This window comes from Corvus kubaryi, unplaced genomic scaffold (assembly GCF_017639235.1).
Source record: "Corvus kubaryi isolate FWS band 111438036 unplaced genomic scaffold, C.kubaryi_AGA036_p1.0 split1-131, whole genome shotgun sequence".
NCBI lineage: Eukaryota > Metazoa > Chordata > Aves > Passeriformes > Corvidae > Corvus > Corvus kubaryi.
This window is the reverse complement of record NW_024582073.1, coordinates 149,070-163,700: the sequence shown is the minus strand read 5'-3', so window position 1 is coordinate 163,700 and position 14,631 is coordinate 149,070. Positions and strand designations below refer to the sequence as shown.

Genomic DNA, 14,631 nt, shown 5'->3' with positions numbered 1-14,631 from the left:
TGGACACTTAAGATTCAGCTGGACAGGATGATAGGCCATCTCGTCCAGACTGTGCTTTTGCCAACAGGGACCAGATGATCCTTGAGGTCCCTTCCAAACTGGAAGGAGTCTATAATGATTATCAGGATGTAAGATGACCAGTGATTCTGTCAGGTGCCCAGAAACTGACCAAAAGAGAGAAGTGTTGAAATACTTCTGGTAGACAGCAAACATTCCTCTTCCCTCTCTCTTGCCACCTGAGAGTGATCCATTGCTGCTCTAGTAATTAGCAAATCTTTCCTTTTAAGCTGCAGAAGCAGATGCCTACTGTTCTGCTCTTCTCTTCATTTGTACAAGAAATCTCAAAAAGTGGGAATGGTCTTAAAAGACTTGTCAGCACACTGGTTCAATTGCTCAGCATCTATAAACATGTTTAGCTTGGCAGAGAAAACATTACATGCTGTAAACAAAGTTTATCCCAGCAGTTCCTACAGCTACTAATGATTAAAACAGCATAAGTAATGGCAATGAATGATATTTCAAAAGAATTAAAGGAAGAAGAAAAAGTAGGTGCAGACAGTATTAAGAGATCAAATATTATTATAATTATAAGCAGACAGACTGAAAAATGAAGAATTGTTAAAACAGCAGTTAAAGGGGAAGTATTGCAAACTCCTGTTTAAAAGTATAAATTTTATATATGACTGATATTTACATAGACTAGAACATCTTTAAGGAAACAAAAAAAGTGGGAACAGCACTTTATGTTCTAAACATATCTTATTTGATAGGTAGAAAAATAATTCCCTGGGAAAGGCAGAAAAAGGAGGAATGCCTGAGAAGAAAGTGCAGCCGCAGTCTCTTGATACTGCCAACAGAGCCGACACCTCAACCATTTATTTCATTTTGCTCCAAATTTTAATCTAACCTCTGGTCAAATAATTTTAAAAGAAGGTAATGCAGGCATCCTGAGGATTGCAAGGCTCAGCAGACACCGGCATAATGCACACCTTCTTTGTTACACAAGATACTAAGTGGCCAATTTAGTGCTTCAGTCTTTCATTCAGTGCAGAGGGTTTCTATTTCTTCCTAAAACAGGTTAAGAAGCAATCTGAAATTTCTTCCTTGAAGTTGGAGGATTTCTCTGAAAGGATCTGGAGAAATTCTGTGAACCTGGAAAATAGAAACGTTGTTAATTGTTGTAGTTTCCGAAAGACACTCCAGGATTATGTATGAGTTACTTCCACCAATGTGCTCAGATCAATATTTGCTAACCTGCCCTTATTCTTACATCACCTGTTATATGTCAATTACATAATTATTTAAACTCAAGGAACTTCCAAACAAGTAAAGGTTACATATAAGGATTCATATACATCAGGAACTAGCCAGTCAGCTTTATTGTAAAAATGGAACAAAATGAGCCACATAGGGTTGCTCTCTTTTTTGGTGTTGCAAATTCAAGACAGAGCTGCAAATTAATGCTGGGGCTTTTTTTTTATGAGAGCTTTATATTTTTGTGAAAAATGCACATACTCAAATCTACTTTTTCTTCACACAAAAAGTTGATTAATTTCAGAGCTAAAATAAAATTTGTTATGAGCAGCTCACAAGCATGCAATTGTGTTACCACTCTAGCAACTGCAGAAATATCTAGCCTGTACACCACATACCCTTGCTGTAGTTGTAAATATGTCAAAACACTGGGGGAAAAAAAAAAGATGATGAAATGAGATGAGATGAGATGAGATGAGATGAGATGAGATGAGATGAGATGATACGGAATTCTTTTCCTCCCATGTCATAACAAGAAAAAGAAGCTTCACAGGATTCCTACCCATAAGAGTTAGGACAACCTCAGAACAAGTGAGAAGAAACTTCAGAACCAAACTCAAAAGATCCTGCCAAGAAAAATCTGTTCTTCTTTTATGCTGAGATAGCTCTCCCTAAGCACTGCACTTTTTGATGGTATGATGGGTTAATAGGTTCTGTTGGCCTTTTACCTTCCAAGTGATTTGTACTTTACCTACCTGTTATCAAAAATCCTTGACCCGTCCTTCTGTGGTTAGCGAAATTCGTGGGAGTCAGTGACTTCTTCTGAGGTGTGTCTCTCTGTAAAAAAGAAACATATACTCTTAGCTAGTGTGTGATACACTTATCTACTGAAATGGTTTGGTTATGGTTTTTATTATCTAGTCCAGCAGACTGAATCCTACCAAAGTACAAAGCTCCAACCAGCACGAAAAGTGCACACTTCTAGCACACAGACATCCTCAAAGGAAAACTTTGATGCATTAGACCTGAAAAAAAAATCTTCCTCATACAATAGTCCCACACCCTCCCCAAGACTTTTAAGAACCTCCTCTCTAGACGGAGCAGGAATCCCTGTATATCAGAAATCAGGAGACACCCAGAAATGAGACCTTCTGTAGACCAACAGCAGGCATGAATGAAAACCTCTTCCCTTTTCCATGTCTCTACATATACTGTAACATACCCTGAATGTATGAGTTGTGTTGGGCCTTGAAAATTGATCAACAGTAACAGTTCTTTCTCTAAGTGGATGTTGCTCTGTCCTGCCAGCCACTGCACTTGACACTCTGCTATGAGCATATCGTTCTTGACGCTGAGAGAATTAAAAAGAACATTAAGAGAATGCAGCAATTGAATAAATTAAAATATTTTTTTCTGTTGACATACAAAAGTTCACAAGAAGGAAAGAAAAACACATTTTCAATAACCAAAAGCACCAATTTAAGGGTTTGCCTGTTTCTTAAACAGCTGTTAGACTGTTTCTATGTTGGCACATTCACATATCAACATGCCAATTTACTTTCATTCTGGTGATTCATTAATTCCCCAACCTTCAAAAATAGGCCAATATAAGATCTGTTTTTTTCAGCTGGTATCCTTTTCTACTTCAGTTAGCATAATTTTCTAATTCTTATAATCTAACATTAGTGAATAAAACACTGAAAAGAGTTATTTAAATCCAGATGCACAGAAGTGCAAGGTTACTATCTTGTTGGTTGGTTCTTTTTATCTTTTTTTTTTCTAATCAGATTTTTCTGTTGTCAGAGAAGTCTTTCCACTGTGATCTGTCTGTGACGTGAGGTTTTACACTGCCTTCTCTTGCATTGTAATTGTACCCCAATGTAACACACATTAGCACGTTAAATCTATGTATTAAATACAAGCCAACACAAGCTGTAAAATTACTCACATCAAGCAGTGACATAGAGTAATTTATTTCTAAATAGCTTGAAGTTCTTCACCAGTAAAAAACATGAACACAACTTACAGAGCTGGGTTGCATTCGAGGTACTGAAACATACTGTTCAACAGCCTCAGAGTTTATGGGTGGTAACTTGTTCCGGGTTGCAGGCACACGAGCAGAAGATAAACGATCCCAGCCACCAACCCTACAGAATTTTAAGGGTTCCTCTTTTAGAAGAATTCACATTACAGACTTCTTCATTGAAGTAACATGAAATTATTAAGTAGCACATTTCTGTATAAAGCTCAGCTACAGAAAGTAACAGCACCTAATACAGCAATAAAAAAAAAACAAATGCTTTTCCTCAAAATATCAGGGCTCTGCTTGCTTTCTTCTTCCCTCTGAATTCTACAATTAGTAATAAATCATGGGTTAGTTCTCAAGTATTTTGCAAAATCCTTCAGTGGTGAAATTTCAGTAAAATTTGAGAAAAGAAAATAATAAAATGAAAAACTCACAATTTCATCCCCTTACGGATTTCATCATTGTACATATTAGGAACTTCTGAGCAGGGCTGGTCAGAGGTGAGAGAAGGTAACCTTGGTAGTTTCCTAGAAGATGCCAGCAGTGCCGGAGATGATGAAAGAACACTGTTATCAGAAATTCTTCCCAGCCTAGCATGTGCTGAATTTGGAGCACTGGAGGTAATGCTATGCTGTTTGTCTTCTTGCTCATTCCTAGGAAAAGAGAAAGAAATAAGGAATTAGGATCAAGAAAAGCAAGGCTTTAACAGTGCATCATTTCAACCTCTGCAAATGACTGTCATATCAGTGATCCATACAAACAAGATCACTGCCTTTTTATTGCCTTTTTCTAATTGCAAAACATTTTTTATATAATGTGAATTATGTCACATTTTTAAAATGTCAATATCAGCACCCACGGTATTTTTTCTGCTGTGGCAGCATGCCTCTGTTGGAGTGGTTTTGCTTGAATTGTCATCACACCATCCAAACCATTACAGAAGTTGCTGGAGAAATGGTGACCCTATTAAAAGAAACAACTGTGTGTTAAGCTTTACTTTTTTAGAAGGAAAACCTCAAAAAGCACATAGTTAAGAGGTGTTTTACTTGTTTACAAAAGTTCCTTTTAAGATGGTTCAGTACAATTCTCAGGAGTAGATGGGATAACTATCCTTTTTTCTTTTGCTTATTTTAAACAGGTTTTATAAACACAACTTGCGTAATTTAGTTACTGAATTGCAACTCGATTTACAATATAAGTTTCAGCTGAAGCCAGAGTTCGATTCTTCAAACTCCCCATTCTCCCTCAGCACAGGGGCATGATTTATCGAAGCATTTTACTTCTTCTGGCTGCTGAGACCGCTACAGAACAAAGCACGCCAATGGGGAGAACCAAGACTGCTGTGCTATCTTTTCTGTGTTCCTTATCTCACTGTTTAGCAAGCATGGAAAAAGAGCCAATGGAAGAGAATGAAGTTGCTTGAACTCAATAGAAAGAGACAGGAGAAAAAATAACAAACAGAAGCAGTGGCTGAAAAAGGAATCAAATGTGCTAAACAAGAATCAGGAGACAGCGGGAGGAGACAGCAAGCAGGACAAAATAGGACATTTTATCAATATAAGCATGAGCTTCCACAAAGACAGGTAATGCGTTGTGCCAATGTGCTGGTGGATGTACTGCAGAATCCCCTTTCACGAGAGGCAAAGGAAAAGAAAAGGAATGGGAGAGTCTGAAACTCGCAGGGTTGGGATTAAAGCACTTCAAGTTGCAACTCCACATCCCAGTTAGTCTTCTTAATTTTACCATGAAGAAATGACTGGACCACAATAAAAGCAAATTAGTTTTTAAGGACAGAATAGAATTTAACAAGACTTTGCAAATCAATGGGAGCAATGCCTGAGTGATAAATTGTACCTTTAAGGACCACCAAAGAAAAACAAGTGACAATAAAAAAAATAAAGAACATTTAATTAAACCTCATTTTAAATCAGATGACTTTAAGTACACCTAATTGGTATAAAGAAGAAAAAGAGGAAATAAAGACAAGGAGCCTTTTCATGTCTCAACTAAGACTGTCCAAGGTTTGAAGAAAAGAAGAATAGCATTTGACAGAAAGGTTTGTTTTATTTTTACCTGTGATGAAATAGAATGAGCCCCAAAAGATACACTTCGTACTTCAGAGCCTCTGGAAAGAGGAATGCTCCCAGCATCTGTTGTAATATGAATGACAGGCAAATGCGGCAGTTTTGCTGTAACAGTTTTCAGTTTTTCTATTTGTTTGTCACACTCTGCACAAGAGCGAAAAAAGTAGAGGGAATAAGAAGTATTTTATATGTTTACCAGCCATCATTTGTTGGGATTCAAACAATATTACACAGTAAATAAAGACTTTCATATAGCTTTAAGTTTCCATGATATTTAAAAATCTAAATAAATTACGGGCTTTTGAAAACATTTCCTTTTGTGTCTATGTTTTCTCTGACACTGACATACAAGCTAGCCTATACAGGTAGATTTTGAGGTGCCTCTTTAAAAAAAATACAGCTAAGACCCTAGAAATGCTGTCTAAAAATCCCCAGACATTTTTTTTAAGTATTAAAAGAAAATTAAAAATATGTATTAATAAAAAGTCTATTGATACTATCCTTGTCTGACAGCAGCTGTATACTGTTTCATTTTGGGTATATGCTACCATCTTATTTCTATTATAAACCCAAATTCTTTTCCTTCCTAGTTGAAATACTAGTTATTTGTCATAAGCTTATGACCTCCAAAAGGATAAAAGAGCAAACCTATCATAATACTGCTAAACAATCCTCCCTAAACTATAATACTGAAAGCTAAACAATCCACCTGCGGTGTAAAAAGAACTTTTAAATTACACTAAAACCTGAAATGTTAAGTTCTGATGCTGCAACCATTCAGAGAAATTTTGCCATTTCTCACTTTGTTGTATTCTTATATTTGAGCCTGAGTGTGCCTTACATTTGAGGTAACTTCCAAAACCCACCCTCAGGTATTCTTCTGTTACTTCTGTCCCTCTAAAATACATTGAAAGAACTGAAATTTCCCTCAGCTTCCAAAGATAACACATACCCACTGAATAGGTTTTCACTTCTAGTTAATTTTCCTAGCTTTTTCTTTTCCTCGCTACAGTCTGTTAGAATATGAAAACATAAAATAAAATTACATCCATCACCTTTTCTTCATCCTATGGTAAACTCATGAAGTCTGGCACATCAGCAAGACTGTCTAGCTCACTTCAACAGTCTGACTACCCAAGGGTTCTTTTTATTAATAAAGCTTAAACAATGAGGACTAGGAGACTTTTTGATTCCTAGGTTCCAAATTCAGATCACATTGTCAGTGATATCCTGCTAACAGCATCAATTTGCATCTTCAAGCCAGTGATTAATTTTTTTTTAAACATGTTCTCTTGCAATGAAGCTATTCCAGTCAGTATTCTTCTTTTTACACCTCTCATACAAAACTCCCTGAAAATCTTAAAGAAAGTTTCATTTTAGGTGCATGTGTGTGCACACATTCTCATGGCAAGTCATTACATATGTTACCATTCTACAGCAATGGTTATCTTAACTAAAGCTTGGAAAATTTGCTTAATTTAAGGGGATAGGAGAAGACGACTTTTCTGAATTAGATTCAACAAATACCATATTTTCAAATGAAAATATCAAATACCTGGGACACTAGTTTCCCAAATTTTTTTAATCAGTTCCTCCAATATTCCAATGACATTACTCCAGATATGATCAAATACTTCAGAAGCCACAGCATCTTTGATACAGGCATTGGGAGAAACAGGGGGAATGCCACGCTTACACCTCTTCTCAGAAAGACGCATTTTCTTTTGTTCCCAAATCTCATCGTCACTAATAAAGGAAACAAATTCAAAAGAATTCCCATGGGGTTTGACTTCTCCCCCTCTCCTTCAATACAGAAACATACATATGGAAGAAAAGGCAGTCAGTTGGAGATTACCAAAAAATTCAAACTCAAATTCACCTAAGGGAAGAGAACTTATCAAATACATATAATGATTTTCTCTTTCATTTGCTTGCCGCTGAAAAATTTAAAAATCCCAACAGGGCATTACAACAGAAAGATCTGCAGGTCTAGGAAAAAGTTTTCTATTTGAGACTAAATCCTCTGCTTTTTACAATAACATAGGTAACAACTCTTGTATTTGTCAAGAGGATTCTCACATAGAAAATTTCTTTCTTAGCACGCCCTGTGTACCTGCACACATCTGCAAGTTTCCACCACTGATCGAAGATGAAATAACTTTAAAGGATTTCTTCAGCTTGACAAGAATAATAGAGCCCATAGCCTTACACATACATTCTTCCTCTCCACTACAGCTAGGACAGTTATGCTTTTTAATTTTTTTTCTGTTTATCTAGGGAAGCATGTTTTAGCAACATTTCCTAGCTTGGTCTCCTAATACACCCTCTCAATAAGAAAGTTTTAACCTTTTTCTTTTTTTAATGCCATCATATCTTTTTCTAAGGAATGTTTTTTTTTCTTTTTTTTGTGATCACAAAGATGATTTCAAATTCCTACCAGTTTCTACTCCCTTTCTCTTCTCTGTCACTTCTTCACTTCCTCCTCAAACCAAACTGCATAATTCTTAACTCTAAGTGAGATGTGGCTGAGTGAGTGGTTCCAACTGACAAAATGACGAAGCTGTTCTCCTGTCAGGACTAAACTAAACCTGTCAGGACTGAACTAAAACCTAATGTTTTAGTTATGGAAAACAAGATTTTTCAGAATTTTAGGAAACAAGAAGCATATGAGGGACACAAAAGAGAGAAACACACCTTCACACAAGTCTCCCTCCCAAATTAAGTTCGCTTACTCAGTAAAACAAAGAGAGAGGACTACTTGAGAGCATTCTTACACTTAAACGCTTCCCAAAAATACAGCAACCCCAGCCTTCTCTTTCCAAAAGAGCACTGAAAGGGTCTCTGTCTGGTTCCTCAGGTTTTCAGAACACCCATGTCTTTGTTCTGAGTGTGCATAAGGCCTTAGCACAAAAAGCTGTGCTTTGTGCCCAACTAGTCCTACCAAAGTTTTCCCCTTATAGACAAGCCTTTTAGAAAACAGCACATTATGATCTTTCATCCACCCAGAAGCCTAGCTCCTGGAACACTCATGCCCAGTAAGAGTTCTGACCACTGTGCTACCGAACACAGGGACAGAAGGAACTGTATCTTACAGAAGAGAAACACAGTTTATGAACCCTGACTCAGTTCACTGATAATTCTTCATTACATTCTTAAAAAATACATATATCTGTTATTTACAGTTCCTTGTTGTCAAAGGCAAGATATTCCTCTATTTTTCCATCCTCATCATAAATTTCTTCTTCCAGGAAGGAATACACGGCTGAGTCTGAAGCAGAAATCCTAGTGGAACTTGAATCCAATGTTTTATGTATTGGAGACGCTGTTGGGATCAGTTTAGAGCCTGAGATGCAGAGCCTGAAAAAAAAAATCAAGAAAATGAGAATTAAACATTCAAAGAAAGAAGAAAGTGCATATTTAATTATACTGACACATTTCAGTAATACAAAAGTAATATTTGTACGTGTTTCTGAAGGGGGAAGACCAAAAAGAAAACTGAAAAAAATTAACATACTCTTTTGTATTACCAGTGCATTCAAGGAGGCCAGGCACACACTTAGTATCAACATGGGCATCACTTCTGCTTTGAAAATGCTGAAAGCCTTCATCCTTTGGCACTAGGAGCTGCTTTCCTAGAACCCTGAATAAAAAGGAGAGAACAAGCAGTATCTTAGATGAAAACCTAAGCCATATGCAAATATCCAGAATACAAACACCTACAAATGGGAGGCAATGCAAAAGCACGCCTTACATCTGCTTTGAAAAGCAACTCATGGAGGGGCCAGAGCCTCATGTACTACCTTAACATCACCTAGTATTTAAGTCATTAAAGTTAAGCTGATTTACACAAGAATGAGATTCTAGTTTATAAATTTTAAGAGCAAATAGTAAAACTTGTTAGATTGTTCTAAAGGCAGACAAAAGTAAACACACTTCCTTTCTTATCAAAAAACTCTGTAGGATACATTTAAAAATGGATGCAGAAGACAAATATCGCCTGCTGTGACATCACTTATCCAACTCGAGTATCCATCAGTGTGAGTAAAAAGGGCGAATCAAAAATGTTTACATGGAATGTTAAGGCTACAGTTAAAGTTCAGAAAATGCGCAAACTCCAACATGCATGATGTAGAGAGGAACAGAGAAAAGGTGAAAGCAACTCTAATAAATATACACAAAATTATGCTATAAAATAATTTGTAAACACCTTTGCCTGAAATCATTTTATTAAGCAAAATAAGGGGCATCGGTTGCTAAAGCACCACTGCCCAGATTTACTGAACACCTATGGCACAGCTCAGCCCCAGAGATAGAGATCCGAAAGCACAAGTATTGCTGATGCCCAAATCATACGAGGGTACCCCAAAAATTCAAATTAGAATGGTAACTGATTAAAACTAGTATTAGCAAAAATTTCCTTACCTTATATGAGGAAATTGCTCACTCCAATCTGCACATTCTGCCTGCAGGTTCTCTGTTTGGGAGGTCACTTTTCCTTCAAACAGCATTTCATCAATCTCCCAAAATAACTGATGCACTCTCTGTGTGTTAGCTTTATCAAATTCCTATGTTTTATAAAGTTAATAGGTGTTAGCAAATATGCATGTATACTAAAAATTCCATGATATTTAAAGAACAGAACAACTTGAATCAACTTGGCTGAGAGTATCAGAATGCATGTTCAGACTATATATTTTGGACACAATTTATATACCACAATGCCAAAAAAAAAGCCCCAAAAAGATCCCATATAGCTGGCCTGAGCAAGTTGATTTGGCAAGAAGGAACTACAAGACTACATTTCTATGACATTAACATATACAGCTGCCTAGGATTAGCCCACATTAAAAAAAAAGAAACAGTTATAAGGTGTTTGAACTCTGAGCTTGTTCCCTGTGCCAATGTGAAGCACACACACTGTATCTCTGGGACCCAGGACACCAAAGCTCCCGGCTCTTTCAAGAAGCGCTCTTCCTTTCTGAGTACCACAGCTAAGAGGGCAAAGAGGAGGCACCTTATGCCTGTGTCACTCAGTCTGGTGCTTAGGAAACAGCTGTCAGTGTGAGAAAGGCTCTTCCATACTTCTTCACTGAACCTACAACTCAGTGCAACTAGAGACTAGGTTAACACAGAGGCAAATGAAAATAGTAGAGAAGTGCCTGATTTTATCCAGTAATGAGGCGACAAGCACTTGGCTGAGGGTTCCTCAGCTGGGGCACTGTTCGTAATGACATTTGCCACTTACATTAGATAATATCATACACCAAAAAACCTGGTAATACTCAAGGCCCAAATTATGCTTGTTCACTTCCAGCTGAATGCCTTAAAGCACTTCAAGCTACAGAAAGGATCACACTGAAAAGGAATGAGAAAATAACTCTCACACAGGTTACTGTATAATCCAGTCAGACTTTCTCCTGAAGGATTGACAGTGACAGATGGGGTCAGTACCCTAAAAGTTAGGACATTATGCAAAAAGAATGGCAGAACTACCGCTACAAGCCACAGAAGGCTTTCTAAAATGAAAGTGGCAACAACTGCAATGCTTTTGGATTTATTCAACACTGCCAGCCTGCACCAGGTATGCCTCAGAGGTCAGCCTTTATAACAGGTACGACCTCTCTCTGCATCATCTACAAAAAAGAACTGAGTTTACGTAAGAGCTAAATATTTACCAAGACTGGGAAATTTATATGTATGTTCATGAATGTGCTTTATAACTGAAAACATTGAGAACAGTTCAATTTAGACATTGCCTGCACTATGCAGTGTTTGAAAAGGCATGTTTTATCATTCACTTGGACTCAGAAACCTAAGCCTACCTTCTTCAGTGAAACAGGTTTGTTTTCCCCAAACTTCATCATTTATCATTTTATTCTGTTTTCCTTTGCTACACATTAGCTGCACCAATACCAACTCGCAACCAAAACTATTTTTTTAAATATTCAATTAATGCACTTAATCATAAGGCTATTATGGATGAGGTGCTATTTGTCCAATATCACTAAAAACTAATTTTTTCTACAATATTTAGAAAAAGAGTACTGTAAAAGTTTCTATGACATACATCATCTCTCCAGGAGTAAACCGAACTTCTTTCAGTAGACAAACTAGTAGTATAGCTGTTTATTCCAGACCAAGAATTATTCAACTCCGTGGGTGTTGTACAACCACTACATGAAAGTGGTGAGAGTGTTTCACTGAAAAGATGAGAAATTAAAATGAAGAATACAATTATTTGCTGTATAAGCATTTTTTAAATAAAGCAACCAATCAAATAAATGTCCAGTAATATGTATTCCTGTTGAGGGGAAGAGGTGCAAGCATATATTTTCAAGCAGAGTGAATACATGCTCCTATTAGTACCATTTACATAAAGGCGATTCCTTTTACACTACTAAGCTTTTGTATGTATATACACCATTGTAACTGTATGGGCATACCCTAAAGTGTATGTATGTATTTGAATATATATATACACATGTATCTATATTTCCAGCTCTAACAATTATTTTGGTTTCTCCACAGCAGCAAGTGATCACATGAAAAACACATTAAAGATAACATAAGCTTTCTTTAACTCTTTAACATTAAAAGCTATCACAAGAAAACTTTTGCAAAACTAAGCACAAGATCTCTACAAATGTTTCAAATAGCACTGAGTTATATGTCTCTATGCAGTGTTTTTTATGTGCACTTTAAAATTTGATCTCCAGCAATTCAAGCCCCCAAAGTTCTAGATGGTCCCTTCCAGCTACAACCCACCCCGGGATGCCAGGAAAGCAATGGCAATTGGGTGTGCAGGCCAGGCAAATCCTAACCAGTGTCATCTGGATTGAAACTTCTTGAAAGTTAACTAACCTGCAACATTAGCGAGCATGATTTCAATTTAATCAAGAAGTTTGATTTCCCTTCCAGAGCTAATGAGTGTCCTCTACTACAGTCTAAAAATACTCAAATCCATACCACAAACCGGGAGTAAAGTTCAAACCCTTTAAACAGCAGGTTAGGTCAATTTGTATCCTGCATTATATTGTACAATAGTTATTATCCATAAGAATGACTAAAAGAATGATTAGTGAAAATTAATTCCAATCTGAAAATATCTAAGTCAAAAGTGAGTTAATTATTATTTCAGAAGTACATGCATACCAAGTATAATTGTCAATGGCTTCTTGCACATTTCTTGCAAAAACTGATGGAAGAGACACTCCACTTTTTCCAGAGAGACACCGATTTGGGGAACCTCTGGACAGTCCTTTCCTATAAATACAGAAACACAATATTCTATAATTTTAAATAAAGTTAATTCACATCTCCACTGGAAGAGGGGCTGGGGTGGGCAGGGGAGAGGAGGAGAGGAGGAAGACAGCTACTCTGTTGAATTTTTCAATTTTTCAATCCTATCCATCAAGACAAACATTTGCTTGAAACAAACTACCTTGTTTTAAAATAGCTTTTATTTACCTTACTTACAAAGGTATGTTCCAAAAAAAACAAAGTACTTTTACTTTGAGACTTTTTTTACTCCACTGGCATCCTCCTTAGATTTTGCAGTTCAAACTTTGCGAGAAGCACACACACAACTGAAGCAGCACCTCACTACTGCAACAGCAAAGGCACAAACCAGTAATTGCCCATACAGCAGTTTAATGAAGGAATGGTTTTTACTTTGTTTGGGGTGGGCTTTTTGTTGGGTTTTTTTTAGATGGAAACTGTTTATAATTATACAACTGCTTATAATTACATATTACATTTGATATGTGGAGCTGGGTCATTAATACGCTAAACCCACCTCTTCAGAACATACACAGATGTGTGAGCGTTCCTTGGAAACACTTCTACAACAATAGATTGCTTCACCTATTTTCATGCCATAAAACTCTCACAGTAGCATGATTCCATCGAAGTACATTCATGAATGAGTAACTACAAGACAGCTCACAGTTCAGGAATTTTCTTCATTTCTTTAGACAAGAACTGTAGAGCGGCCCTGCAACAGTTAGGATTGCTCTGTCTTCTTTCTATCCTTTGTGATATTTATCTTGCCATTACACATATGTCAAAATCTAACTCCCCACTCAAATGGACCAATCACACATCCAACTCCTATGTCTTGGTTATGAAGACACCAAAAACCTACCGTAAGTTTGAACTTCTTATCAGGGAAGACCTTAAATTTCAATTTCTTGGAGGCTGGTACAACAGCAGTGGAAAGCATTTCCATGTGTTTGCACTACATATCCTATCTATTCCCTGAGCATCTGCTTTTGGCCAGTAAGCACCAGGAGGCTCTATGAATATTCATGCAGTCCAGTCCCATGACTTGAGTCTCATTTTGTGGTAATACCAAGATCTATCTCCCACGAAGTAACAGTGAGCTCACAATCCATCTTCTACATGTTTTCTTCTGTTCCTGTACATCCCTCTCTGTCTTTATTTGTCATGTTACTGTTCAGGCAGCCTTATAAGATCTTTCAACTTTTTTCATAGCTGACCCTTGTTCTCAGTATTTTTCCACAGCTTAATACCACCACCAAGGTTTCACACTTCACTGCTCATGACTTTTCCTGCTCAAACCGCCCAGGTCAGATTCCCATGAAACACCACTGGAGGAGGAAACCATTTACTGTTACTTTTCTGCTTACTAATATCCAAGCTAAAGCTCCCCAGGTGCAACTTGAGGCTGTGTCTTCTTGTCTTGATGTGAGATGGAGCAATATAGTGTTTCTGCCACGTTTTTCCACTGCATGTTGTACTATATCTCCTGACTCCTTGGATCACATGCCATTAGGTGTGCCAGGAAATTATTGCAATAAAATAAAACGAAAATAAAAACCCCTCCCATCGTATCTATAGCATCACTTCCCCTGCCCTGGTAAGCGAACGCCAGGAACTGGAGCAGCTCCCGGCTGCTTACCGAAAGCTCCGCAGTGACGGGCATTAAATGAGGCCGGCAGGCGGGCCACGGACACCGCCCCGCTGCGGGCCGCAGCCCCCGGCCCCGCCACAGCGCCCGGCCCCGCCGCCACACTCTCCCCGGGACCAGCAGCCCCCGCCCCGCCACCACATTCTCCCCGCCCCGCCCACCGCCACACTCACCCCAGGACGAGCAGCCCCGGGCCCCGCCGCCACACTCACCCCAGGACGAGCAGCCCCCGGCCGCAGCCCCCCGGCGGGCCGGGTCCCCGCACCCTGCGCATGGGGGCGCGGCGGGAGCCGCGGGCGCCCCTCGCACCGCCCCGGCGGCGGCGGCAGCGCGGCGAG

At 38.2% G+C, this 14,631-nt stretch overlaps 1 protein-coding gene across 4 annotated transcripts in view; it reads right to left on the bottom strand.

Annotated features, from left to right (window-relative positions):
- Positions 1 to 384: 384 nt before the first annotated feature.
- The window catches only part of FAM149A (family with sequence similarity 149 member A), a 26,306-nt gene continuing 12,059 nt past the window's right edge, over positions 385 to 14,631 (bottom strand). The window contains exons 1-14 of one of the 4 annotated variants that reach the window (XM_042053788.1): positions 14,506 to 14,610; positions 12,517 to 12,627; positions 11,432 to 11,564; positions 9,787 to 9,929; positions 8,879 to 9,004; positions 8,545 to 8,721; positions 6,920 to 7,110; positions 5,354 to 5,508; positions 4,140 to 4,243; positions 3,715 to 3,933; positions 3,281 to 3,401; positions 2,477 to 2,605; positions 2,010 to 2,091; positions 385 to 1,152 (exon numbers count right to left, since the gene is read on the bottom strand). In XM_042053788.1, the coding sequence (XP_041909722.1) occupies positions 1,079 to 1,152; positions 2,010 to 2,091; positions 2,477 to 2,605; positions 3,281 to 3,401; positions 3,715 to 3,933; positions 4,140 to 4,243; positions 5,354 to 5,508; positions 6,920 to 7,110; positions 8,545 to 8,721; positions 8,879 to 9,004; positions 9,787 to 9,929; positions 11,432 to 11,564; positions 12,517 to 12,627; positions 14,506 to 14,567 (1,827 nt within the window). In that variant the 5' untranslated portion in view covers positions 14,568 to 14,610 and the 3' untranslated portion in view covers positions 385 to 1,078. Of the gene's footprint in view, positions 1,153 to 2,009; positions 2,092 to 2,476; positions 2,606 to 3,280; positions 3,402 to 3,714; positions 3,934 to 4,139; positions 4,244 to 5,353; positions 5,509 to 6,919; positions 7,111 to 8,544; positions 8,722 to 8,878; positions 9,005 to 9,786; positions 9,930 to 11,431; positions 11,565 to 12,516; positions 12,628 to 14,466; positions 14,611 to 14,631 lie in introns of those variants that run through there. The other 3 variants (XM_042053789.1, XM_042053792.1, XM_042053790.1) reach the window with 3 other exon arrangements.